The sequence below is a fragment of the Lynx canadensis genome, chromosome E3 (genome assembly GCF_007474595.2).
Source record: "Lynx canadensis isolate LIC74 chromosome E3, mLynCan4.pri.v2, whole genome shotgun sequence".
NCBI classification, from domain to species: Eukaryota; Metazoa; Chordata; class Mammalia; order Carnivora; family Felidae; genus Lynx; species Lynx canadensis.
In genome coordinates this window covers 38,900,747-38,927,660 of record NC_044318.1, presented here as the reverse complement: position 1 = coordinate 38,927,660, position 26,914 = coordinate 38,900,747, and the positions used below count along the sequence as shown (strand labels likewise).

Here is a 26,914-nt window from a genome sequence, read left to right as displayed (position 1 = left end):
TTTCTGGCTGAGTGACTGAGTCAGGGGTGGGTGGGGAGGGACCGGTCTGGGGGGTGAGGGGACGAGTTAGGCTTCAGGCCTGTGCGGACTGGTATCCCCTCGAGGTCGGGAGGAGGTGGAGAGGGCCCCCCCCCCCACACCTCCCACCTTGTGGCTAGAGCAGCTCTGGGTGTGGGGTCTCAGGACTTCAAGCTGAACCGAGGCCAGAGTGGACAGCCAAACACCAACAGGCCTGTCTGACCCAGACAGGCCCCCGGGAAGAGTCCCGGCCCAGAGGGCCAGGCCTGCTCGGGTCACCAGCCACGAAAGGCCCGGCCGCGAGCGGGTGCCGCCCGGGAGGGCCTGTGGGCCGCGCAATGGAGCCGGGCGGGCCCCCGTTAAGGGGAGGGCGTCCTGCAGGGAGGCCGGGTAAATGACGCGGGACCACGGCCTAGATGCTTGTGGAGGACACGATGGGGTGGCCAGACGGGAACACGGGACAGCTGTGAGAAGCGACAGAGAGAGAGGCCCGGCTATAAAGTGCAGGGCACGGTGGGTTGTGCTCTCTGTCGTGCAACACGGTGGGGATGAGAATATACATGGCTTGTCTGTGCACGAAGACTCTGGAAGGGCACACGGGAGTCTAAAAAAGTGGTTTCCTGTGAGGAGGACGGGGGTGGGACGGGGCAGAGGTGAGGAGGACGGGGATGGGGACAGGGCAGAGGTGAGGATTTGCACGGACAGCCTTCTATGACGCACTTCCGAAGGCTGTGAACGTTTCGCCTCTCGGACGTGGGTGCACAATTCCAGATTAAAAACCAAGGGGGACCGTCACATCTCACCGCGGAGCCCGGGTCCTTACAGCCGGCCTCCAGGTGGCGGTGGGGCGGGGCCGGGCAGGTGATTTACACGTGCAGCTTCTTTCAACCGAGTGACGCCCACAAGGTCTCAATTGTTCTTGGGGTCTCTTTTCCCCATGTCCCCAGAAGGACATGTGGCCTGGGGACGGCAGAAGGAACATGTGGCCCGAGGGCAGCAGGCTGGCCTGGGTGGGTGGGGGATGGGCGCCAGGACAGCAAGCGGGGGTGGGGGGGGTGGGGGGGGCGGGGTGTGACAATCCCTGTTGCTTTTAGTTTGGTTTCCTGGGGCTTGGAAGTAAAACAGAAAACCAAGGTTCAGCCTCATTTGGAACCCCCCACCCCCAGGCCTCCTGCACCTGCCCCTGGAGACTTCTCTGGCCTCGGTCCTCAGAGACTTTCCGCAGGTTGTTGCAACCCCCGCAGAGCACTCTGGGTCACACAGGGGCTGGAGCAGGTGCTCGGAGCCACGTTTCCCAACCAAGCAGCCTCAACATCCCGGTTGAGCTTGGCAGGACTGAGCATCCCGCGACCCGGCCCCACACCAGCCACTGCCCCCAGTCCCTGGCACGCTGCCAGCCACCAGGGCCCCACCTCCGAATCGGGAGGTCCAGCGGACAGCCGGCAGTCGGCAGATCAGCCGGGCCTGGGTTGACTTCCAGCGTACCCGCTGTGTGACCCTGGTGAAGTTACTCGGCCTCTCTGAGCCCATTTTCTCCCGTATGAAATGGAGAAAAGTTTCGGGATCGCTAAGTAAGAGAACATCTAGAAAGCGCTTGGACAGAGGGGGAGGAGCTCAGAAAATGGTTGTTGAGGGTTGCCTAACCTGAAAGCATCGGCCATTCATCTTTTGGGGAACCCGTAGGGTCCCTCGGGAGCCTGAGAAAGCCCGGACTCTCTCCCCAGAAAACCGTAGACCTGCACATACGGCACGATTTCCAGGGCTCCAAGCCGTGGGACTGGTGTCCTTGGAGGGAGACCAAGCATCCATCACCGGTGTTATCAGCCTGGCACAGGCTCCCTTCTGGAGCCTGGGGCCCCGGGCTCGACAGGCACGCGGCAAAGCCCCGCTGTGCACCTCGGGGGCCTCCCTGAGCCCCGGGCTGGCTCCAAAGGAAAAACACAGCCTGCGGACCCTGGAGTGGTAACTCGGGCTGCAGCCGGGCTTCGCGGACAGCTCTGGAAGTCTCCCCACCTGCCGGCCCCACGCGGGCCCCACTCTCCTTCCCAGGCAGCCTCCGGGCTGCCGATGCGGCGCTGTGGGCAGCTGAAAAATCGGGGCCCGGAGCCAGAGCAGATGATGTCAGGGGTCTCCTTTGAAATCCTCGCGTGGAGGGATTCCGCGCGGTGCCAAACCCCAGCCTCCTGCCGACCTCACGGTTTCACGCAGGGACTGACCCAGAACGCACAAACTCATTCCTGACCTTCTCTTCGGCGGCCCCGTCTTATTCACACACACACACGGCCCTACAGCCCTGCCTTCTGGAGCCTCCCGAAAACTCCCCGGGGGCCAAAAAGAACCCATCGCCATTTCTTTTTCCAGGTATCTCTCCCCACGAGTGGCCTCTCTTCACCCCTCCTTGTCTCCCCCCACCCCTCAAATTACACGCAAGCCACGGGTCGGGTTCTTTCCGCACAAGCCTGAGAATCTGAGGTTAAATAAATAAATATAAATAAATCAGCAGACCTTTTACTCCGGGTCCCCTTTCCAGTCACGCGTGTCCCCTTGGCTCTAAGTACTTTACGAGGAAGCGCGGTGTCGGGGTGGAAACACGATTGCCTCGGCTTGGGGAAAATTTACTGTTGAGCGTAAAACTCTAACCAGACGAAAGCGGACCTTCCAGCTCCTCGCGAGGCGGGCGGCTTCTCTGGCCCTAAACAACCACAGCCGGGTCTCCGGAAAGCAGGGTTTCTCCGGATCTAGCACATCCAGCTTGATTCTGGGGGCTGTTGCGGAAGAAGCGGCGTCGGTAACTGTTTTCAGAGGCGTCGCTCTGCCTGGCAACGTCCGGTCTCAGTGGCGTAGGGCCAAATCATCATCACGGAGGGACGAGGAGACCAGGCTCCCCCCACCCCCGGGAACCTCCCATCCCCGGTAGCACCTCCCCAGGCTTTGTGGTGCTCATTTGACTTCAAAGAGTCAAAATGCTAAAAACAAAACAAACAAACAAACAAAAAAATGCAGGACGTACAGCACTGTTTTCTAGGGTGAGGTATTTACCAGAAGCTCTTTTATTCATAATTTGAACCTTGAACATGTGGCAAAAACCTAGCATATCAACTCACACCCATGGTATCTAAGAGCAAGGGTTGCTCCTGTAGTTGTTAGGAATTGCTTTACGCTGCAAGTAACCAAGGACGGAAATGACCACCACGTAACATAAATTTATGTCTGTCCCGTGTAAACAAAACCCAAGCAGTCGTCCCGGGCTCCAAAGTGCCATCAGCCACGCTGACTCCTTTTCTCTTTCTGTTCCACCATCCTCTGTGTAGGGTTTCTGTTCTCAAGGTCGCCTCAAGGTCCAAGGTGACTGCAGGAGCTCCAGCCATCACAGCTGTATTCCAGGCAGGAAACTAGGGAAAGGGCTGCCGGTCTGCTCTGTCCTTCCCCCAACACCTTGTCGCCTTACATTTTCTTGATTACCCTAGCTGCAAGGGAAGCTGGGGAATATGGTCTTTGAGCTGCACGTAGTTTCCCAGAATAAAAACAGGATTCTGTCAGTAAGGGAGGGAATGCGGGTCCTGGTTTGTCAAGCGGCGGTTGCTCCCAGTTCCCATGAACACACAGAGCTGGGAGTGAACCCCAGCCTGCCACCTGCCGAATACTCAGCACGGAGCCGGGCCGGACGAGGCCTGGCTTGGCCACACCCTGTCGGGTCCATACTGGGAAAGTCTGCGTCCAGGGGGTCAGGGAGAAGAGTGGCTCTAGAACCCACGGGGCCTTTGCTCTCCGCCGCGGAGGGAGGCACGAGCTTCCGGCAGACGCGCACGCGCGCACGCACTCCGGCGCCTGGGCAGCGGAAACAAACCCAACAGAGACACTTACTCCACGCGCCCAACCGCAGGGCGACGTGGGGCTGCGCGTAGGGACGCCACGTGCACACGATCAGAGAGCCGAGGGGGGGGCCCTGGCCTCAGGGCTGGGGTCTGGGGGGGGGCAGGGTGACCTTCCAGGGAGGGCCCTTCCTAGAGTGACTCTACAACTTATCACCCAGATCGGGACGTGTCTTCGTCAAAGGGGTTATTAGTAACCACGCCCGAGGCCCAGGCCCAAGTCAGGTCTGGCCCGGGGGCGCCGCGGACGACGGCGGCCCCGCCCCAAGCTCTTCCGGAAGTGGTCTGCGCGCTCAGCAAGGGCTCCGCCCCTCTGCAAATCACTACGTACTAACAGCTCTCGGAAAGGTGGAGGACGAGGAAACGGAGACGTTTTAATGCGAGAAAAGAGAGAAGTCGCCGCGCGGCGGGCTTCCCCTTCCGCCGCGGCCATCCTGCCTGGGAACGTGTACGTCCTGTGTCCCGAGGGCCGGCGGGCGCGCCCCCGCGTTCAGGGTCGCCGCCCCGCGCGCGGCTGGCACACCTGTTCGTGCGTTACATTCATCGGCTGTTCGGCTCCCGAGGGGCCGCTGGCCTCCGGCCTGGCGTCGCGACGACGCGTGCGGCCGGGGCGGCCCGTTCCCAGCTGACGGGTCCGGGTCCGGGTCCGTCCCCTCAGCTTCCCGGGGCCCGCGTGACCGGGTGGACGGGGCCCCCTCGCGCCCACGGCACCGCCCGCCGGGGTCCGCAAGCCCCTCCGGGGTCCGGGCCCCGCCTCACAGCTGGTCCTCGTCCACCCAGACGGTCTTGCGCTGCTCTTCGCTGATCTTGTCCTTGAGGACGCGGAGCAGCTCCTCCACGCTGCCCCACATGTCGGCCTCCACCGTGGCGTACAGGCAGGGCAAGGCCTCCACCTCCTTCTCCTTGAGCCGGCACAGCCGCAGGAACTCGTCCTCCGTCTCGGGCCGGGACAGCATCTTCCTGTGGGCGGGGCGGGGGGGGGGGGACACGAGCCGCTGTGGGGGCCGCCACCTGCCACGCCGGGTCCCCGCGCGCGCGGCGCCTTCCGGCACACGGCCCGGCCCGAGAGGCGGGGCTTAAAAAAATATCTGTAGTTTTTCTTTCCTTTGCGTTTACTTAAAAAACAAACAAACAAACAAACAAACAAATTTCTTCCAAAGGCGCCCGGGCGGCTCAGTCGGTCGAGCATCCGACTTTGGCTCAGGTCACGATCTCGCGGTTCGCGGGCACGAGCCCTGCACGCGGCTCCGCGCTGACGGTGCGAGCCTGCTTGGGATTCTCTCTCTGCCCCTCCCCGGCTCTCTCTTTCTCTCAAAAATAAATAAACTTTAAAAAGAAGACCTCCATTTTCAGGGCTGGTTGACGTGCCAAGGGAGGTGGTAAACCCCGTCGTTTTTAAGTGCGCAGTTCACTTGGTGTCATGTTTATTCACGCTGTTGTGCCATCGGCCTCCGGAACTTTTTCATCCCGCAAAACCGAAACTCATCCCCATTAGCACACTGATTCCCTCTCCCCCCCCCACCCCTCCCCCAGCCCCCCGCACCACTGACTACTTTCTGTCTCTGTGAACCAGACTCCTCCAGGGACCTCACCCTAACCCTTTGTGCGTCTGGCTGCTGGCACCGAGCGTCATGTCTCCAAGGTTCATCCGTGCTGGAGCAGGTGCCAGAATGTTTCTTTTTTTTTTTTTTTTTTCTGTTTATTTTTGAGAAAGAGAGAGAGAGAACGAGAACCCGGGTGGCGGAGGGGCAGAGAGGAAGACAGAGCCTGAGTGGGGGAGGGGCAGAGAGAGAGAGGGAGACACAGAATCTGAAGCAGGTTCCAGGCTCTGAGCTGTCAGTACAAAACCCAATGTGGGGCTCGAACTCACGAACTGCGAGATCATGACCTGGGCTGAAGTCGGACGCTTAACGACCGGTGCCCCTAGACTGTTATTCCTTTTTAAGGCTGAATCATATTCCAGCGTGTGGATGAACGACATCGTGTTTATCCATCGTCCACCCGTGGACGCCGGGTTGCTTCTACCTCCTGGCTCTTGTGAACAGCGCTGCCGTGAACACAGGTGAGCGCCTATCTTTTTGAGACTGTTTTCGATCCTTTTGGGCGGGTCATTCGAGGAGGAACCTCCATACCCCCGTCTTCCTCGGCCGCTGTAGCATTTCATGCTCCCGCCAGCAGTACCCCAGGGCGCCAGCCCCCCCCCCCCCCCCACCGCCTCCCCCAACACGCGTTCACTTCTGGGCTGTGGACGGCAGCGGTCAGAATGCGTGCGCAATGGTGAGGTGGGGGCCTCTGTCTCGTTTGCTCACTCGTGGGATCCCCGGTGCCGGGCCCTGAACAGGTGCTCGGTAAAGATTTGGAGCTACAGGGGAGTGGCCCAACCTCTCTTCGCCTCAGCCGGGGCCTCGCGGGGCAGAGGTCAGGGACAATGCCACGTGACAGCCAGGCCCCAAACCCCACAGTCAACCCTCCAGCAAAACGCACAGGCTTGACCTGGAACGTGGATTCAGAATCGGACCTTTCCGCACCACCCGCGAGACAGGATCCGGGTCCCAGCACTTGCCCCGGCTGTCCTGACCCCTGTGTCCACACAGCAGGCGGAGGGAGCCCTTTACGCCCCGTGTTAGATCGTATCGCTCGGCATGGCTGGGGCCCCCGTGGCTGCAAGGTCCCCACCGCCGCCTGCCGCTGTCCCCGCCTGAGGTCTGGGGCCTCTCCTCTGCACCTGCCCGGCCCACCGTCACCGCACTGCGGCTGGTCCAACATCAGCTTCGCTTCCCCAGCCACCTGGGTCCTGCGAGGTGGGTCCACCACCCACCTCGGCACTTGTCCCCCCGGGTCCCCGGGGACGTGTTGCCTGTGTGGTATGGTCTCCGCTGCTGGAGGTAGGGGGCCACGTCTGGCACTGGACGAGGACCCGCTGAAGGGGTGAGCGGGGACGCCAAGCAGCCGGCTGTTCTTGGGGGGACCCCGGAGGTGTGGCGGTGCGAGCAGCGGGGGTCTCGGGGCCCTACCTGAACCTCTTGATGTTCTTCTCTGACACCCGGATGAAGAGCACGATGGGGTAGATCCTGGACTTGATCAGGTCTCTGGTGCAGCTGATCCCGGCCTCCAGCAGGCAGTGCTTGTCCTGCGGTACGGGGGCCAGCGGTCAGCAGCTCCCCAGCCCCTCCGGGCAGCCGGGCGGCTGGGGCAGGGGCAGGGGCGAGAGCCCCGAGTGTCCCCACGTCCCCCGCTGCCCCAGGGAACGACCCGAGGTGAAGCCCGACCTCTGCGGGACAAGCCCCCGCCTGCCTGGACACCGGGCTGCAGGTGCCATGTGCCAGCAGGGCCCGGCCCGAGGTGCATCGGGGGTGGGGGTGGGGGGTGAACGACTTTCAGTGCAAAAATCAAAGTCAGCTTCAAGAGCACCTGCTACTCCCCTCGGCTCACGGAGGCATTCTCGGTACGAAGCAAGGGCAGAAAACACCGGAAAGGCGAGCAGGGGCTGGACGACCTCGGGAGTACTGCCGAGGGTTCTCGGGCAGGGTTCCCTGGCACCCATGGGCTCCTCGCTTCTGGAGGACAAATCTCTGTTTTGCTGAGAGTGTCACGTCAGAAGCAAACAAACCCCCAGATGCCCGAGCCCTTTGCGTTGAACTAGAACGTGGATCTAGAAAACAGCGCACGTGTCCCTAAGCGTGCCGCTCAGCGCGTCTTCACGACCCGCCCCCGGGCTCCTTCCGGTCACTGCCCTCGCTCCCCACCAGCACGGCCACCATCCACGCGGCGTGGTTTCACCTTTCCAGCGGCCACCCTGCCCGCTCCTGTGCTCTCTACTCCAACGTCACCATCCCCTAAATGCTGTGGTCCAGACTTAAACACCAAATGAGCGATTCCAGGCTGGCTGAGAGCTCTGTCCATACGTTCTTCTGCCTGAGTGACCACGTGGGGACGTGTTGGGGGGGGGGCAGATGCGGGGCTCTGGTGGGCACCTGCTCCTGGCTCCTCGCCCAGGGTCGCCGCCCACTGCAGAGGTGACCCCCAGATGCTGGGGTGGCACTCAACTGATGGCTTTGCTCTCCAAAGGTCCCAGAATGAGAAAGAAATCGATGCCTGGGGCTGATAAGGATCACATCGCCCGGCTCCAGAAGACTCTAAATCGTGTGCAGACACCTCTCCTGCGTTGCCACCAATAACCCTTCTGCTACTCCATTTTCCCTCCTGGGGTGAACATGACTCCTGTCGCCCGCTCGCTCTCCCTGTCTCTTGTCCTGACACACGCTCCCTCTAGCTCCGGCCCTTGTTGTCACGGCCAGGCGCACGCATAGCCCGAGACAATGCAAACCAGAACACCAGTGCCAGGGAGCCGTCGGAGGCACGGAGTGGTTCTAAAACATAAGCGTGCACGTCGGAGCCTGGAGGACGAGGGTGTGTGGCGAGGTAACACCGGGCAGGCGAGAAAAGGAAGAGAAGGGGGTTTGCCCACGGGGAGGGGAGGGGGACTCTGCACCCCTCCCCTCTGCACGGCCGAGGCGCCCTCACAAAGATAACCGGTGCCTTCACCCCACCTCACCTTGGCGGCCACAGCTTCAATGTTGGCGGGAACGATGCATTCGAAAGTGTTGGGGTTCTTCTCTCGCGAGTAGATGATGGTCTCCGTCTTCTGCTTCCTGAGGAACTCGTCTCTGGTGACAACATCTGTGGACAGAAGGCCAGTCCTGAGGGCAGCACAAACCTCCCCTTTCTGGACTGGACAGAACTGCATGTTGATCCCCTTCTGGCCACTTAAATCAACTGTGGCTCCTCTACCAGACTATGAGGCTTCTCGAGGGCAGGGTCAAGGTCATGGTTCCTTACACTTTCCACAGCAGCACCCAGAAGAGCTGCTTCATGAATTCTCAGCATTAAGTTTCATCGGACAAAGTAACTCGTGCACTGAGGTACGAGACTAGCGAACTGCCTATCATGAAGGATCTCCGGCTCTACTCATCCACCCACCCATCCATCCAGTCATCTACCCAGACAGCCAGCTAGCCATCTACCCACCCACCCATCCATTCACCCTCGCGCCCAACCATCTATCCATCTAGTCTGATAACCATCCATCCATCCATCCATTCATCCACCCACCCATTCATCCATTCACCCACGCACCCAGCCATCCATCCATCCAACCATCATCCGTGTGCCACCCATCCAACCAGCCATCCAACAACTCATCCCTCCATCCATCAATCCATCCATCCATCCATCTCCCCTCCCATGCATCTACCCATCTATCCATTCACCCATCCATCTACTTATCCATCCATCTACCTATCCACCCACCCACCCATCCAACCAACCATCCACCATCCATCATCCATCCCCCCACCCATTCATCCATTCACCCACGCACTCAACCATCTATCCATCCAGTCATATAACCAACCATCCATCCATCCATCCACCCATCCATCCATCATCCATTTGCCACCCATCCAACCAGCCATCCAACAACTCACCCATCCATCCATCTACCCATCCAACCAACCACTCATCCAGCCAGCCAGCCATCCCCCCTCCCATTCATCTGCCCATCTACCCATTCACCCATCCATCTACTTATCCATCCACCTATCCACCCACCCACCCACCCATCCACCCAACCATCCATCCATCCACCCACCCACACATCCATTCACCCACGCACCCAACCATCCATCCATCCAGTCATATAACCAACCATCCATCCACCTATCCACCCACCCACCCATCCATCCATCCACTCACCCATTCACCCATGCACCCAACCATCCATCCATCTAGTCTTATAACCATCGACCATCCACCCATCCACCCACCCATCCATCCAGTCATCTAGCCAGCCAGCCATCCATCTACCCACCCATCCATCCACCCACCCACCCCCCCCATCCATTCACCCATGCATCCACCCATCCATCCATCCATCGTCATATAACCATCCATCCATCCATCCATCCATCCACCCACCCACCCATCCATTCACCCATGCATCCACCCATCCATCCATCCAGTCATATAACCATCCATCCATCCATCCACCCACCCACCCACCCATCCACCCATTCACCCAACCCTCCATCCATCTACTCTTATAACCATCTACCATCCATCCATCCACCCACCCATCCATCCAGTCATCTAGCCAGCCAGCCAGCCAGCCATCTACCCACCCATCCATCCATCCACCCACCCACACATCCATTCACCCACGCACCCAGCCATCCATCCATCCAGTCATATAACCAACCATCCATCCACCCATCCACCCACCCATTCACCCATGCACCTAACCATCCATCCATCCAGTCATATAACCAACCATCCATCCATCCATCCATCCACCCACCCACGCATCCATCCATCCATCCATCCATCCATCCATCCCCCCCCATTCATCTACCCATCTATCCATTCACCCATCCATCTACTTATCCATCCATCTACCTATCCACCCACCCACCCATCCACCCAACCATCCATTCATCCACCCACCCATCCATCCATCCACCCACCCATTCACCCATGCACCCAACCATCCATCCATCTAGTCTTATAACCATCGACCATCCACCCACCCATCCATCTAGTCATCTAGCCAGCCAGCCATCTACCCACCCATCCATCCATCCATCCACCCACCCATCCATTCACCCCTGCATCCACCCATCCATCCATCCAGTCATATAACCATCCATCCATCCATCCATCCATCCACCCACCCACCCACCCACCCATCCATTCACCCATGCATCCACCCATCCATCCATCCAGTCATATAACCATCCATCCATCCATCCATCCATCCATCCATCCATCCATCCACCCACCCACCCATCCATCCAGTCATCTAGCCAGCCAGCCATCCATCCACCCACGCACCCAACCATCTATCCATCCAGTCATATATCCAACAATCCACCCATCCATCCACCCAACCATCCATCCATCCATTCATCCATCATTCATGTGCCACCCATCCAACCAGCCATCCAACAACTCACCCATCCATCCATCTACCCATCCAACCAACCACTCATCCCTCCATTCATCCATCCCCCCTCCCATTCATCTACCCCTTCACCCATCCATCTACTTATCCATCCATCTACCTATGCACCCACCCACCCATCCAACCAACCATCCATCCATCCACCCACCCACCCATTCACCCATGCACCCAACCATCCATCCATCTAGTCTTATAACCATCCACCATCCATCCACCCACCCACCCATCCATCCAGTCATCTAGCCAGCCAGCCAGCCAGCCATCTACCTACCCATCCATCCATCTACCCACCCATCCATCCATCCACCCACCCACACATCCATTCACCCACGCACCCAACCATCCATCCATCCAGTCATATAACCAACCATCCATCCACCCATCCACACACCCATTCACCCATGCACCTAACCATCCATCCATCCATCCATCCATCCATCCATCCATCCATCCACCCATTCACCCACGCATCCATCCATCCACCCACGCATCCATCCATCCATCCATCCATCCATCCATCCATCCCCCCTCCCATTCATCTACCCATCTATCCATTCACCCATCCATCTACTTATCCATCCATCTACCTATCCACCCAACCATCCATCCACCCATTCAACCAACCATCTACTTATCCATCCATGCACCTCTCTATCCACCCAACCATCTATTCATCTACCATGTCCATCCCTCCACCTACCCATCTGTTCATTCATCCATTCCTCTACCCCCATCCCTCCATCCGTCCACCCATCCATTAAGTTAATTTTTACTGAAATTTAGTACTTACTGAAAACCTACTAAGGGTCAGGCTTTAGAATAAAAATATGACAAAAACATAGCTGTTGTCGTACTTGAGAATGTGTGACCTATGTAGTAAGAAGAATGTGGGATACAGAAATTATGCAACAATTTAGCAGGTGCAGTGATGGGTACTTATTGTGGCAGCAGTGAGGAGGAATGGAGGGAAGAGGAGAGCAGGCAGGCTCCCTGGAGGAGGAGGTATGTACTAGAGACCTCATTCACTTGCTGGGTGACCCTGAACATATCTTCAATCTCTTGACCTCAGGTTCTCCATTTATGAAAGGAGAGTGGGGTCAGCCCAGGCCTAGAATTCCCCGTGTAAGCCCAGGCTGGCCGGGGAGCCCACACTAGGCCAGGTTTAGCATGTACACTCCAGGATGTACCGCAAGGGAGTTGGAAGGGATCCAGGGAAGAGCCAGCAGGGGAGGTGCTACAGGTCTGTGGGTGATTTTGGGGGACGGAGGCAGCCTAGAACCCCCGCCCTACAGCACCTGCAGCGCCCTGGCTGTGAAAGCACCAAGGGCAACACGGGGCATGCCTGCCGAGTTCAGAGCGGCTGAGTGGGATTTGCAAACGAGGCTCTGCCAAACCTCAGACCGTACTGAGAAAGGAGGTAGGTACCGCGGTGGCTGCAGGAGCTGGCGCTCGGAGAGGCGAGGGACCCACGTCCGTGTCCTGCCTGCTCCACATGGGGGGCTGAGAACCCGGGGCCCGTGCTGGGCTTGGCCTCTGCCCATCTGCGAGCCCCTTGCTTCCACCACAAGTGGCTGCCATTATGCTGGTTTTGCAGGTGAGGGACAGAGAGGTGGGTGACCTGTCCCAGGTCAGTAGCCGCGGTGGGGGGGTGGGGCACAACCTCAGCTGGAGACCACTCGCCTCCAAGAACACCACCTCTCCCACCAGCCACACTGTGCGCGGAGGCCCTTCTGGCCAGGGCTGTAGAGGGTCTGCACCACGGGAGGCCGGACACTGGGGGTGCCGTCTCCCACTTCGCACAGGGCCAGGCGTCCCGGGAGACCTGGGGGGGCATCGCTGCCAACATCCAGCGAAAGACTGCGTGCAGAGCTGCCCCCCCAGGAATGAGGGGCGTCCTGCTCCTGCTCAGGTGCGTCCCACCCCGACACCGGCGCTGACTGATGCTTACAAAGTCCGCGCCCCCACCCGGGGCTGTTCTGAGCGCTCGGTACCACGTGTTCCCAGCCCCGGGGCCCATGTGAGAACCTCCGGGTGGGGGAGGGGCTCTGCACCACGGACTCCCGACGGGTAAGGCCGCTCTGCCCACAGGACCGCGGCTCGGCAGCGGGAACAACACCACGACGAGTTCCAGAACACGACGTGGGGTGAAGGGAGCCAGATGCAAATGGTTCCACATGGCATGGTTCCATTTACAGAAAAGTCTAGAAAATGAAAACCAACGTGTGCCAGGAAGGAGATGAACAGTGCCTGGGGCAGGGGGTGGAGGGGGGCCCGAGGGAGCCTGTTGAGGGGACGCAACGTTCCATCTCCTGGCTGTGGCTGGGGTCACGGGGTGCAGGCATTTGAAACACTGCACGCTTAAAACGGGGGCGTGTTGTTATGTGTATACTGATCCTCGGAGGACGGACTTCTGGTCTCGACGCCCCTCCCTCACCTCCCCTAGGCTGACAGTAAAGAAAGCAAGCTTTGGTGAGGTGGGGGAGAGGCTGGGACCCTGGCATGTGCTCGTGGGAACGTGAGGTGACAGCTGCTGGCCACACGAGGGTGGCAGCTTCAAGTTCAAACGGAACGGAACAAAAAACGTGGAATCGCCACGGGAGCCAGCCACCCCGCTTCCGGGTCCAGCCCCCCAAGAGCCGGAGGCGGGGGCCTGAAGAGATGCTCACTCGCCCACGTTCACAAACAGGATTCACAGCAGCTGAGAGGCGGGGGCGACCCACGTGTCCACGGATGGGTGACGGAGAAACACGATGTGGCACATCCACACCGTGGGATAGCGTGGGCCGTAACTGGGCTGGCACCTGCTACCACACGCGTGGACCTCGAGGACGTGATGCTGAGTGACGCGAGCCGGGGGCAAAAGGACAGATACTCCCGGGAGGAGACAGACTCACAGAGAGAGACAGAGAGTGGTGGGCCCTGGGGTGGGGGCGGAGCTTCGGCTCGGGAAGAAGAGAAAGTTCTGGAGATAAACGTACCTACTACCCCTGAACCGGACACTTAACACGGTCCGCGTGGCACATTCCTTGTTACGTGTATCTCGGCGTAACTAAACCCCGCCGGGCACCTGACGGCTGGCTGGTGCGGGGTGGCCCCGGACGTCCACGGTTTAAACACGCACGGTGCTGAGGACGATTCCAGCTCGCAGCCAGGACTGGGGCTCAGCGCCGTGTGCAGGGCGTCTGACCGTGGTCCCCCAGCCACACCCAGGACACGGAAGCCCCAGCGATGGGTGGCTCGCCTGTTAACCTCAGGGCTCAGAGCGGGGACCCCAAGTCACGCCTCCTGACACGCTCTGTGACCTCCGCCCTGAACCCTCAGCGTGAACGGCGAAGTGAAGGCCTGCTTCCCCTGCTCTGGGGCCACAGGGCGCTCCGAGAGGGCCGGCGTGGCCCCCGGGCCCGAGACCCGCCCTGCCGGGCACAGCAGGTCCGCAGGCTCTCCTGCCGCGCCTGGCGGGACGCAGGAGGGGCACACGAGGACGGTCCCGGCCCACACTCACCCGGCTTGCACATGGTGAGCTCCATGGCGCCTCCGGAGTTGAGCAGCTTCTGGACCAGCGCCTTGGCCAGCACGGTGGGCGTGAAGAGGACGGGCCGGCGGCGCTCGCAGTAGAAGGCGCGCACCAGGCTGTAGGGGATCAGGCTGAGGTTCTTGCCGAGCTCGCTCTCGGGGTCCGGCTCTGGGAGGGGACAGGAAAGGGCCGGCTGGGACGTCCTGCCCGCCCACCGTCCCGGGAGGCTTCCCGGCCCCACGGAGCCCGCTGGCCGGCAGGAAGGTCTACGTGACCCACGGGCTGGGCCCTGTTCCAGGAGCTGAGGCGACGGCCCTGCCGCCCGGTGCTTGCACTGGGGGAGGGGGGGTGGCAGGCGGCAGGTAAGCCCGTGATGAGCCACACTGTTCATCACTGCGGGCAGTGGCAGGAGCTCTCCGGGAGGGGGCGGCAGCCGGACGGGCATGGACGGCTTCACTGAGGACAGTCGGGGACTGGGGCCGGCGCTGAGACACGAGGAGGCAGGGGAGGACAGCGGCAGAAGGGCGTTCGGGGCAGGGGTGGGCAGGGCCGGCTGAGAGGGGCTTGGGGCTTACGTCAGGAGCTCTGGGACGCCAGCAGCGTCGGAGGCAGGGGGAGACACGGCCTCCTTTCCACCTTTTCAAGCCTCTCTGGCTGGTGTGTGGGGAGCAGAGCGGAGCCAGCCCCGGGCAGCTCGAGCAACCGCCTCCCCAGAAACCAGCGTCTTGTGTTTCACTTGGTGCCCTGCCCCGGCCTTCCGAAGGGCCGGTCTGGAGGGGAGCCCAGGCCCTCTGACCATCAGCGCCTGGGCCAGCCCGGCCCCCGAGGACAGCAGGAGGCCTGGCCGGCCACCGGCACACCCTTCCGCAGGGCGCTGTGCGGCCGGTGACCCCTGGCCGGCTTGATAAATGGCAAGAAATAGGCAGCGGGGAAAGAAATCAATAGGCGAACGCTTCCCAGCAAACAGCTCCAATTAACACGGGCATCTGGGCTCAGACCGACTGCAGCGAGCACGCATCAGGGGTGAGCCTGGCGGGACGCCGCTCTGGGAGGCCGTGCGCTCCTCCCGCCAAGGCCAGGCAGGTCCCCTGGAGGCTCCCCCCATGGGGGAACCCCCTCTTTGGAGGGAGCAGGTGTCCCAGTCCCCCTTGTGGGGACCCAAGGGCCCTGTTGGGACTCCCGCAGCCGCCAGGCCAGCAGGAGGTGGGAGGGGCGAGGCGGTCAGCGCCATACCTTCCTGCTTCTCGGTCGAGGGCCTGCTGGCGTCCAGCGATGACCGGGCCAGGCTCCCCAGCGGGCTCCCCGAGACGATGCGGACCCGCTCGTTGCTGTTCATCCTTTTGTACTTGTTCTCGGACCTGCTGACGAACTGGAGGACAGAGGGTGGGGCCTTTGCTTCTAACCAGACCAAGCTGCCTCAACCCGGGCACGGGCAGACCTCTGCTTGGACCCCAGCTCTGCTCCTGGGGGCCAGGGTCAGTCACCTCCCCCTGTAAAAATGGGAGATGTCCAGCAGGCTGAGAGGGGACGTCATTGTAGGTGAGCAAACAGATGCCCACTCCCTCCTCCCTAACCAGGCACGAAGCCTGCCGAGGGCTGGGGTGCGAGAGGCCCTCTGGCAATCCCCAGTGCCTTTTGGGGAGCCGCGGGGGGGAGGTCCCTGGCAAGGAGCCCCGCTGGCAGGATGGCCCACGGACCGCCCGCCTGGGGGGCCTGTGCAGGATGGCTCGACCTCCCACGACACGGCTCTCTACAACCCCTCCCTTGGTATCCCCCAATCCTCCCCGCACAACTCAGAGTTGGGCCCTGGAGGGTGGAAAGGGATGCCCCAGTGGTGGACACAGAATCCGAGTTCCCACCACATTCCCTGGGCTACTCTGAGTCTCTCCACACCCTCCTTCTGTAGGGAGAAAAATCCAGGGAGCCGAGGTCTCGGCCTGGCTCTGTGGTCAACTGGTCCTTGGGTGAGCCACCCGGAGACGCTCAAGGTTGCCAAGTCTCGCGCGACACGAAGGCAATAACGTGTGTTCCCGCGTGGCCCTGCCTTCAGGAGGAGCTCAGATTCGCTAGGGTTCCCTTCCACCTCCGTATCTTTCTGGCACCTGTCTGCGTCTACCTGGTTTCTGGGCCATGCCGTGAACCACTCCTCTGGGTTTCCTATGTCCCAACAGCAGGATGGCTCAGTGGAGTGTGGCACACCAACTCCACGGGGGCCCGTTTAGCAAAGTACCAACACAGAAACGTCCTCGAGGGACCGCACCTTAACGTGACTCACTTAGCTCTGCACAGAATGCTTACTGCATTTATGTGAAATTTCTTCCGAAGGCAGCACCTACTAGGCTAATCAGTGTTCCTTATATAACGGTTCATGCAAAATAAAAAAAACTCATTATAGAATTAAGTACAAGCGATAAATTTTTTCTGGTCCCAAAGAGCTACGACGTGTCTGTGGTCAGATAAGATTTAAAGAATCTGTACGCTTTCTCTTTTCTCCTCGGCTGCCAGGGTGCTCAGAGATACGTTTAACGCTCAGTCTGAGGGACTACACTGACCTGGACACTTGCGACGTTTGTTTTCTTCTCCTGATACACCGTTTCTGATTTTTTTCTAATAGCTAACTTGTTTAGATTCTTTTAGCCATAGGTCTTCAAGTCTTTTACGAAAGCGGGACTGCTTCCAACGGGTGTACAGACTGTCTCCCGACCTGTCACCGTGAGGATCAAACGGGACGGGAGGTGGGAGGTGCCGTGAAAAGTTGCAGGTGGTGCACAAACACCAAGCACTGATATTCTGAAAGAGTCTTCTCTTCCCAGCAGCGGCAGGGGGGAGCCCCGGCAAAACGTGACCGCAAAGTCAGTCGGCGCTCTGGACAACTTTACCTGGAGGAGTTGGCCGAAAAGGAAACTTGCCCGAGAGAGGCGGGGACTGACCCGGGGGTCGCTGGTGGAAACCAGCTCTTCAGGCTGCAGGGTGTTCTGAAATCAGGTATCAATCGGTCAGATGCGCTGGGCTCGGCAGGACGCGTGAGCCCAGGAAGGCTGCCGAGAACCAGAGACACGTCCTCGAGCCCCCTCTGTGCCAGACGTGGAATCGAAGCATTCCAGACGGGGAACGAGCTTGGAGGGTAAGAGGAGCCCCGAGACTCGTTCCGGCAGAGGCCAGAGACACAGGGGACACGCTGTCCTGCCACCCAGCTTGGGGGGGTCCCTGAGGGCGGGGCCTCCTCTGGGGGGACCGTCCCATTCCCGAGGAACCAAGTCCCTGATGACGTCAGCGGCTCCCGTTCGTGAGCCGTCCTGAAACGAGCCTGGGGGCTGGTGCGAGGCCGGCACGGCTGTGGGGTGACCTACCCGGAGCGCCCTCAGGGTGTGGTGCGTGGGGTCCGCCTCCTCTCGGCTGCCCCTGTGCATCAGGCGCTGCAGCTTGACCAGGAGGAGCTGCTGGGCTCTGGGGAGACGGGAGGGGAGGGCAGACCCTCAGGGCAGGGCCTGGGGAAGCCGGCGCCAGCCTGCCCTCGTGCCCCTGTGCCTCCCAGCAGGGTCTGGGGCGGGGGGTGCTCCCCCAGGGAGGACACGAAACCCGGCCGCCGGTCTCGAATCCTGCAGCCAGTGCTGGCTGTGGCAAAGTCACCCCCCTGAGCCTCGGTTTCCTCATCTGTAGACCCGGGCTGCCGATGCTGACCTCACGGGGCCGGCCTGAGCGGAACGCGCGTCCCGGGAGCCTGCGCGCCTAGCCAGAGGAAGGCTGCCGCCCCACTGCTACGTGATTACGGAAGGACGTCAGGGAGGTGGCCCGCGGACAGGCAGTGAGAAGCAAAGGGGCGTAAAACCGAGAGCCCAGTTTCCTACAGATGACTGGGAGAGGTGCCCCGGGCATTAGGGAAGCAACAGGGTTTAAGGGAGCAACACCCCTGGGGAGGCAGGGGAGGCTTCCAGGAGGAGGAGGAAACAGGCGGAGTCCCCCTGGGGGCCCCTCTGCTGGGCAGTAGCCCCTCCCCCCGCCCTGGCGCCGGCCCGGGACTCACCGGCTGTAGCTGGGTATGGTGCCCACGTCGAGGTCATGGTCCGTGAAAGGGTCGACCCTCGCGCACAGCCACTCGTGCCTGTCCTGGTACATGGTGTCCCGGACGTGCACGATGTCGTCACACTTGAGCGACATGGTGCAGGCGTCCAGCTGGCTGGAGATGTTCAGGTTCAGCCGGACGTAGAACGAGTCCCCGGACGTGACCAGGCCCTCCTCCATGTCCTTCAGCAGCTTCCGGTACCCTGTGGGGGCACACAAGGCGGAGGGGATGCGGCCGGCTGGTGGTCGCGGGGGCCTCCCGCCGCCAAGCGCCTCGGGGCGCAAATCAACCCGTCGCCGCCCACAGAGGACACGCCCCTATGGGGCGTCCCCCTCAGAGCTGCGGGGACTCCCCGCGATGAGCGAGGTGTCCTTCGTGGCTTTCTCTCTTTGTCTTGGCTCAGAGCTAGGTTTTGTGCTAGGGTGCAAACAACCCGGGGTCTCCGCTACCGCGAGCGAATCCGGGGTCTCCGCTACAGAGAACGAATCCGGGTTCTCCGCTACAGCTAACGAATCCGGGGTCTCCACTACCGCGCACGGATCCGGGGTCTCCTATAGAGTGAACTAATCGGAGGTTTCTGCTACAACGAACGGATGTGCAATCTCCACTACAGCGAACAGATCTAGGGTCTCCGCTACAACGAAACAATCGGGTGGGGGGGGGGGTGTCTACTAGAGCGAACGTATCCGGGGTCTCCGCTACCGTGAGCGAATCCGGGTTCTCCGCTACCGCGAACGAATCCGGAGTCTCCTACAGAGTGAACTAATGGAGGTTTCTGCTACAACGAGCGGATCTGCAATCTCCACTACAGCGAACAGATCTAGAGTCTCGCTACAACGAAGCAATCGGGTGGTGGTGGTGGGGGGGTTCTTCTAGAGAGAACGAATCTGGGGTCTCCGCTACCGTGAGCGAATCCGGGTTCTCCGCTACCGCGAACGAATCCGGAGTCTCCTACAGAGTGAACTAATGGAGGTTTCTGCTACAACGAGCGGATCTGCAATCTCCACTACAGCGAACAGATCTAGAGTCTCGCTACAACGAAGCAATCGGGTGGTGGTGGTGGGGGGGTTCTTCTAGAGAGAACGAATCTGGGGTCTCCACCAGCGTGAACGAGTCCAGGGTCTCCCCTACAACTGCTACACCTGCCCCACCACCGTGGTGGTTTTTTGCTTTGACTCTGGAAGGACTGCACGCAGCAAACCTCATCCTTCTTAAGCGCTGTGCCTGATGAGCTCTCACGGCCCCCTGGTCAACACCGGTCTCCGGGGACCGCCATCCCGCCTGCCGTCACCGGGGCCGAGCTGTGCCTGGCTCACAGAAACGGAGGCACAGGCCCTGACTTCCGCGTCTGGCTTCCGCAGCTCAGCCTCGTGTCTGTGACCCTCGTCGTGACGCTGCCACGTGGCGCCTCCGCCCGGTGTCCCTTCTCTGGCGGGCGCATCTGTGCCGTTTGAAGGTTTCGGCTCTGAGGGCTTGCTCTGCCGCGAACGCTCTCCCACGGACCTCTGGTGGCCCGTGCCCTCGTCTCCCCTGGCTCTACTCCCAGAGCTGGGACTACTGGGTCCTTGGTCATCCACACATTTAACTTTCGTGGACACTGCCCAGAGGTGTTAGCACACGGCTGGGCCATGGCACCTTGTCGTTTTAACCTTATTCGACGTCAGGGTCCTTCAGTGTAAGTTTTTACAAATCCCGTTGGAGGACGCAGGGCATACGCTACAAACACAATAAATGCAGCAGACCGAACGCCTGTAACATAAATCCCGAACTTAAACCGCCAATCAGCCCCACACGCACCGAGCCGCACGACACAGTGGAAGCTAAAACTGCCCTAACAGTCAGGCCTGGGACGTCCACGCCACACGCACCAGGGAGGCCTGAACCAACGGGGCTGTCTGATCAACGTTCAGGGAGAAACGGGGGATCCCTGGTCGGGTCCTTCCCACGCCCCTGGGGGGTGTTAAGGCCCATCGCTGGCTGAGCTCTCTGCCCCCTCGAAGAAAGGCCCTACAAATGGGACCCTGAGAGGCGGGACCTTCCCTGCACTGAATTCGGACCACAGGACTACACCTCTGGGGGGCACTGCTGGCCAGCGTGCTGCCTGGAGACTTTCTGCTGGGCTAAGAAACCAGGCTGGGAAGAGGGGAGGAGCCTGTTCCTGTGAGGAGGACGAGGAGGAGGACGAGGGGGAGGAGGAGAGGGAAGAAGAAGAGGAGGAGGAGGAAGAGGAGGGAGGAGGGGGAGGAGGAAGGGGAGGGAGGAGGGGAGGAGGAAGGGGAGGGAGGAGGGGAGGAGGAAGGGGAGGGAGGAGGGGAGGAGGAAGGGGAGGGAGGAGGGGAGGAGGAAGGGGAGGGAGGAGGGGAGGAGGAAGGGGAGGGAGGAGGGGAGGAGGAAGGGGAGGGAGGAGGGGAGGAGGAAGGGGAGGGAGGAGGGGAGGAGGAAGGGGAGGGAGGAGGGGGAGGAGGAAGGGGGAGGAGGAGGGGGAGGAGGAAGGGGGAGGAGGAGGGGGAGGAGGAAGGGGGAGGAGGAGGGGGAGGAGGAGGGGGAGGAGGAGGGGGAGGGAGGAGGGGGAGGAGGAAGGGGGAGGAGGAGGGGGAGGAGGGGAGGAGGAAGGGAGGAAGGGGGAGGAGGAAGGGGAGGGAGGAGGGGAGGAGGAAGGGGAGGGAGGAGGGGAGGAGGAAGGGGAGGGAGGAGGGGGAGGAGGAAGGGGAGGGAGGAGGGGGAGGAGGAAGGGGGAGGAGGAGGGGGAGGAGGAAGGGGGAGGAGGAGGGGGAGGGAGGAGGGGGAGGAGGAAGGGGGAGGAGGAAGGGGAGGAGGGGAGGAGGAAGGGGAGGAAGGGGGAGGAGGAAGGGGAGGAGGGGAGGAGGAAGGGGAGGAGGGGAGGAGGGGAGGAGAGGGAGAAGGGGGGGGAGGAGGAAAGGGAGGAGGGGAGGAGGAAGGGGAGGAGGGGAGGAGGGGGAGGAGAGGGAGAAGGGGGGGGAGGAGGAAAGGGAGGAAGGGGAGGAGGGGGAGGAAGAAGGGAGGAGGGGGAGCAGGAAAAGCAAGAGGGGGAGGAGGAGGAGGGGAGAAGAGGGAGGGAGGGGGAGGCCGGGCCCCACGTGTGGGGACAGAGCATCATTACCTTCCGCCGCCCGGCGGACTGGGCATGCCGGGAAGGAGAGCGGGCTAGCAGGCGGCAGCGGGGAGCGGCTAGAAAGTGGCTATTTACGCTCTGTTGAAACATTCATGAGCCCCAGTGCTTGAAAATAAGATCCAGCCGCGGAGATCATGACGCGGGGAGAAACCCGGAGGTGGAGCAGGCGACTCAGACTTTGGGAAACAGAAAAGCCTGGCGCCCACTGCCCAGGAGTCGAGGCCGCGAAAGGGGAGCCTCAACGAAAGCGCCGCTGGGGCCAGAAGCGGGGGAGGCCTTCTGGAGGCGTCCCGGAGCCACGACCACGGGGCCGAAGGCGTGGTCCAAGCTGTGGCTCCGTGGACCTGCTGGTGCCAGAGCGGCCGGCCCGGAGTCCCTGCCCGTGTCGGGGGCCGGGACGTGAGCAGGGAGAGGGGTGAGCCAGGCCCGGCAGGGAGGGCCGCCCCCCCTGCCCCCCCCCCCCCCCCCGCCCCGCCTCTCCCGCCCAGCCCGGCAGTGTGCGTGCGAGTGGCCCGGCTCGCCACCCGCAGCCAGGTGTGGCGGGACAGGTGTGTGCTCACCGGCGCTCACATGCGTCGCCCTTCCCTGCCTGCTGCCCCTGATGGGGCCGGGACGGCGGGCTCCTCCCACCGAAAAGGCGAGCGAGCAAGTGGAGGGCGCCCCTCCGGGACCCACCGCGTCTGGCGTCCCGCCGGCGTGGCCGAGCGCGGGTGAGTCCCGCGGCCTTACCTTCCTGGTTGACTTTGTAGTGCAGTGTGACGGGGCCACTGCACCTCTGGACGGTCCAGTGCACCTCCTCCTTCGTGCACGTTTCCAAGGGGACGCTCTGCCTCTCCCCTTTGATGTAGCCTTCCAGCTAGACGTCAAAGACACGCTGTTCTCCTCGGCTCCGTGGGCGGGCAGAGCTGCAGGGGGGAGGCTGCCCCACAGGGAGGGCGAAGCACCCCTCCCCAAAAAGCGACCGGCCCGGCGTCGCTCGGAGCAAAGGCAGCACCCCGCTTAAGCTCGTGTGCCTCCCCGCGTGCGGGCGTGTGCGTGTGCAAGCGTGTGCGCACGGGCTCCAGAAACACGAGTGAGGGCCTTCCGACGGGAGGGGCCCCGTCCCTGCCGCCCTCCGGATCCCCCCGCCCAGCTCGGGCGTGGGGGTGCCCTCGGTCAGCACCCGTGCAGCAGAAGCGGGGAAGGTCACGGGCACCCCGGCTGTGCGGCCACTGCCCCCTGGTCCCTCACCCCCAGCAGCTGGTGGCCCTCGTGGAGGCCCGCCTTCTCGGCCGGGGAGCCCGGCTTGACCGCGTGGATGAAGCTCCCCCGGGCGTTGCCCCCGAGCAGGGTGAGCTGTGAGGCGAGGCTGTCGCCGTTCAGCATGGCGTGCTGCGTGGAGGGCCCGGAGCCCCGCACGTGCCCCACCGACGTGACAGACGGCCGGAAGGGTCTGCGACGGGGAAAGAAACTGGTGAGGGCGCGGCGGTCGGGACACGTGTACTTGGCCCAGCCGGAGGGCAGGCTCCCGTGGCAGGTGGCAGGGAGCTGAGGTGAGGGAGTGCAGCCAGCTCCTGCTGGCAGGGCACGCGGGGAGCGGAGCTGACCCCCGACCGACCGGCTGCAGCGGCCACGTAGAGCTTACTGAGCCACCTGAGGTCGCGGGCGCACGGGCCACCTGCAGGGAGGGGCCGGGCTGACGAGGGCAGTGGCCCGCTCTTCTCCTTCTGGAACACCAGCCCAGCGGGCTGCCTGTGTCTCAGGTGGGGTGGGGACCTGGGGGGCTCAGAGTGTTGCTCCCGGGCCTCTCCCACGCCGTGTGGCCCCGGGCAAGCCCCTTCGTCGCTGGGCCCGATGGGGGGGGGGCTCGGGGGGAGTGGTTTCTGGCTCTAGGACACTAGGGTTCCTGGACTCTGGTTCTAGAACACAGGTGAAGTGGATGGGCCCTTTCTGGGGACTCTAGCGGGTGAGTGGCCTTTACCCGCCACCCCTACCGCCAACTCCCGCTCCCCCTCCCCCATGACCTTCCCGGTACCTTTCTAGAGAGAACTTCCTAAACATGAGGTTGACTTGCTCTAGGTCGTAGGCGTCCAGGCCCTCGGACTGGTGGGAGGAGGAAGAGGAGTGGACGGACGAGGGGCCGTAGGAGCAGTGCTCGTGACTGTCGTCTGCAAAGGAGCCAGCGCACGTGAGGACGCTCCTCCCGGCCTCCCTCCCAGAAATTCTCCAGCTGGGCCAGGACGCCTGCACAAGGCGCTGCATGGAACGTTCTTCCACAGAGCAATCCCCCTGCCTCCGGCTTGTGAACTGGTCTCCGTATTCTCATGTCGGGGCCACCCCGGGTCTTACCGTCCCATCTACCCCTTGGAGGCCTGTGGGCCGGGGGTGGGGCCCGAAAGGCAGAGTCTGGACCCAGTGCGGAAACCCCTCTTCCCAACTCAGCGGGGCTGGGGCTGGAGAACTGGGGCGGGGTGGGGGGGGGGGGAAACGCCCAGCCCCACTGGGCCGCGGCACCGGGAGGGGGAGGGGGGGAGGCGCAAAGCCGGCTCCGGGCTGATAACAAAGGCCTCTCTGCAAAGAGAATTTGTCCTGACGCTGCAGAATGCCTTGGACGGCTGCCCAGAATTCCAGCTCCCCCCTTCCCAAACTCCTTCACTTCTTCTCATCACCCAGCCTCTGTTAGGTGCTAACCTCCCTTTAACACTTGATGGCTCCTGATGGTCTCCAGTCAGGGAGAGGGGCTAATCCTTCACTGTTATCTGCTGGCGGCCTGAGCTGCTGACGGGTGGAGGCGGGGTGGGGGGACCCGGGGCACGAGAGGGGGCTGGCAGGCCACCCCCGGAGGAGTCTGGGCCAGACTCAGGAGGAGCGGGGGGACTGCCGTCCCCGGGAGGCTCCTCTCCTGCTCCTGTCTTCTGCCCGCACGGTCCCCTGGCTTGCAGCTGTTCCGCCCGGGTGTCGGCCAGGGCAGGGACCCAGGGGCGGGAGTCTCTGCGTCCCGTGCACCAGGCGTGGTGAAGCACAGGGGCTCAGCGTGGGCTCAGCTGAACCAGACGCCCTGGCTGTAAGGGGCCGTGCTCCCGGGGGACCCAACCCTCCTTCCCGGCTCTCTGCGTGGTCTAGGCCGAAGGAACAACCCTTCCGCCACACCGCCTCTGCCGGGGGGCCGTTTCAGGGTGGCCACGGACCCTCAGTCTCCCCGCGGCTCAGCTGCCCCCCGCCTCTGGTGTCAGGGGAGGACAAATGACTCCAACTGCTGCCCCACCTCACGTCCCGCCCCCTCCCCACTGCCGCCCCTCGTCTCGCTGGGGTGGGTCGGCAGCTTCACGCGGATTTCTGAGGCCGTCTCCCTGCCTCCCGCCCACCCCCCTTCCGCGTTCCTCGAGCTCTCCACGGCTCCGTTCCTTCATCTACAAGACGAGGGGGACAGTAGCCTTTCTGCAAATGGGCATTGCCGGTTCGACTCTCTTGAAGCACCCACAGCTGACGGACTCTGGGCTCAGCAGCTGTGCGGCCCCGCTGCCTCCGGAGCAAGTTCAGGCGCGGCAGGCCGCCCCACCCCCCAACCCCGGCCAGGAAGCTCCCCAGGGATGGAGGCCTGGCCCCCTGGGCACAGACAGGACGCGCCGCCCTCTTGGAAGCCACGTCACGTGCGTTTCTGAGGACCGATGAGGTGCAGGGCCCCAGCCGGAGCTGGAGGGTCGGGGGCGTGGCAACGTGGCCCTGCTCCGGCCAGACGGCAGGTGGCCGCCACGCCTCTGTGCCTCTAAGGTCTGTCAGGTACCTACCATCAAAGTCCAAGGCGTCGAACCCGCCACTCTCGTTGTCGTCTTCCACGGTGCTGCAAGACACAAGGGAGGGACGGCGGGGGGGGGGGTGCGTGTGTGTGGGAGCTCTCCAGTGGTCGAGGGAGGGGGAAGGTTCTGGAATGTTCTGGAAGGTTCTGGTTTTGAGAGGGCAGCGTGGGCAGGAGGAGAAGGTCAGCAGGTGCGCGGAGGGCTGGACGCTCTGCTGGAGGCCAGGGTGTCCCAGGCAGCCAGCGGAGGCCACAGCAGGTGAACCCGTGAATGAGGAGGCCCGTGAAGGGCAGGTGAACAGTCTCCAACAGCCCCACCTGCTGCTTCCCAGTCACGCTCTCGTTCCTCACACAGAAGGCTGAACATCTGCTCGCACGATAGGCCTCGTGCAATGGGCCTCGAGAGCCGACCGTGCCCTTTGACACGATGGGCTAGGACAGGAGCGAGGGCGCTCCGGGAGGTCCGAGCTCCCCCGCGTGTGGTCCCCGCCACAGGGTAACGAAGCCCAGACCAGGCCGCTGGCAGGGCCGCGGATGTGGATCCCAGCCCGCAGGCCGCTCTGTGCTGTCAGCCCTTCTGGAACCGCGCCCCCCCCCCCCCCCCCCGCCCAGCGATCTCTGACTCGGAGCCCACTGCCTGGGAGCATCTGAGTGCCCAGGCAGGCCTCCAGGGTGGTCTTCTCAGCTGGGGACAGGAGCGGTGGGGAAAGGGGAGGGGAGGTGGGCAAGGGGAGGCTGTTTGTGGGGTCTACCGCTCTTGGGCAGAAAGAGTACCCCCCCACCCCCCTCGCTGTGGGGCCACGGCACAGGTGACCCTGGGAAAGCCACAGGCCTCCTCGGAGCCTCAGCCTTCTCATCTGTAAAGTGGGTGGCATCCTGTCTGCCTTCCCAGGTTGGGTCAGGGGCCGCTGAGTGAGAGACGGGGGGTGGGGGGCACGTCTCCCCTCCTCCCTCCCAGCACCCACCTCCGGTGAGGTGCGTCTTCCTTATAGCGCCTGACAATAGAGTCGTTTCCGGGGGGCTCAGCGGTGATTGACATGATGCTGGAGCGGCTCCGGTGGGGCTGCTGCAAAACACGCGGGTGCGCTCTGGGGAGCCGGGCGCTTACACGCCCCTGTCTCCGCGCGACAATATCACATACGTGGGGACTAAACCTAACGACTGCGTCCCCGCCCCCGATGTGGGCAGGCGGGCCGGCGAGGCTGGTTCTCAGCAGTGACCTTGGCCAGAGAAGGCTCGTGCCCAGCCCCGGGGCGGCCGCAGCCCAAGCTCGGTGCACAGCTGCTCGCACATCTGCTCGCCTCGGGAGGGGGCAGGGAGGGCACAGGCGGGAGTCCGCCGTGGCTGGGTGGGAGGAACAGGCTGAGCTCCACGGCCCCCCAGGCTGCACCGGCCTTGGGCTCCGACTCTGGAGAGGCAGACCCTCTGGGGGGGTCTCGCCGGTGGCAGCAACAGATGTCCCCGGGCGGCATGGCCGCTGGAGGGTGACCCTTTGAAACAGGCCTGCTGGCTCCTGGCAAG

At 62.4% G+C, this 26,914-nt stretch overlaps 1 protein-coding gene across 7 annotated transcripts in view; it reads right to left on the bottom strand.

Moving 5' to 3' along the window:
- Positions 1–3,033: 3,033 nt before the first annotated feature.
- The window catches only part of CARD11 (caspase recruitment domain family member 11), a 144,092-nt gene continuing 120,211 nt past the window's right edge, over positions 3,034–26,914 (bottom strand). For 6 of the 7 annotated variants that reach the window (XM_032591678.1, XM_030300126.2, XM_032591676.1 and 3 more), the window contains 14 exons: positions 26,359–26,459; positions 25,386–25,438; positions 23,633–23,765; positions 22,849–23,050; positions 22,348–22,474; positions 18,447–18,687; positions 17,773–17,869; positions 17,302–17,397; positions 15,656–15,791; positions 14,411–14,590; positions 8,446–8,570; positions 6,905–7,020; positions 4,650–4,850; positions 3,034–3,846 (listed from right to left, as the gene is read on the bottom strand). In XM_032591678.1, coding sequence (XP_032447569.1) covers positions 3,762–3,846; positions 4,650–4,850; positions 6,905–7,020; positions 8,446–8,570; positions 14,411–14,590; positions 15,656–15,791; positions 17,302–17,397; positions 17,773–17,869; positions 18,447–18,687; positions 22,348–22,474; positions 22,849–23,050; positions 23,633–23,765; positions 25,386–25,438; positions 26,359–26,459 — 1,893 coding nt within the window. In that variant the 3' untranslated portion in view covers positions 3,034–3,761. Of the gene's footprint in view, positions 3,847–4,250; positions 4,851–6,904; positions 7,021–8,445; positions 8,571–14,410; positions 14,591–15,655; positions 15,792–17,301; positions 17,398–17,772; positions 17,870–18,446; positions 18,688–22,347; positions 22,475–22,848; positions 23,051–23,632; positions 23,766–25,385; positions 25,439–26,358; positions 26,460–26,914 lie in introns of those variants that run through there. The other variant, XM_030300127.2, reaches the window with a different exon arrangement.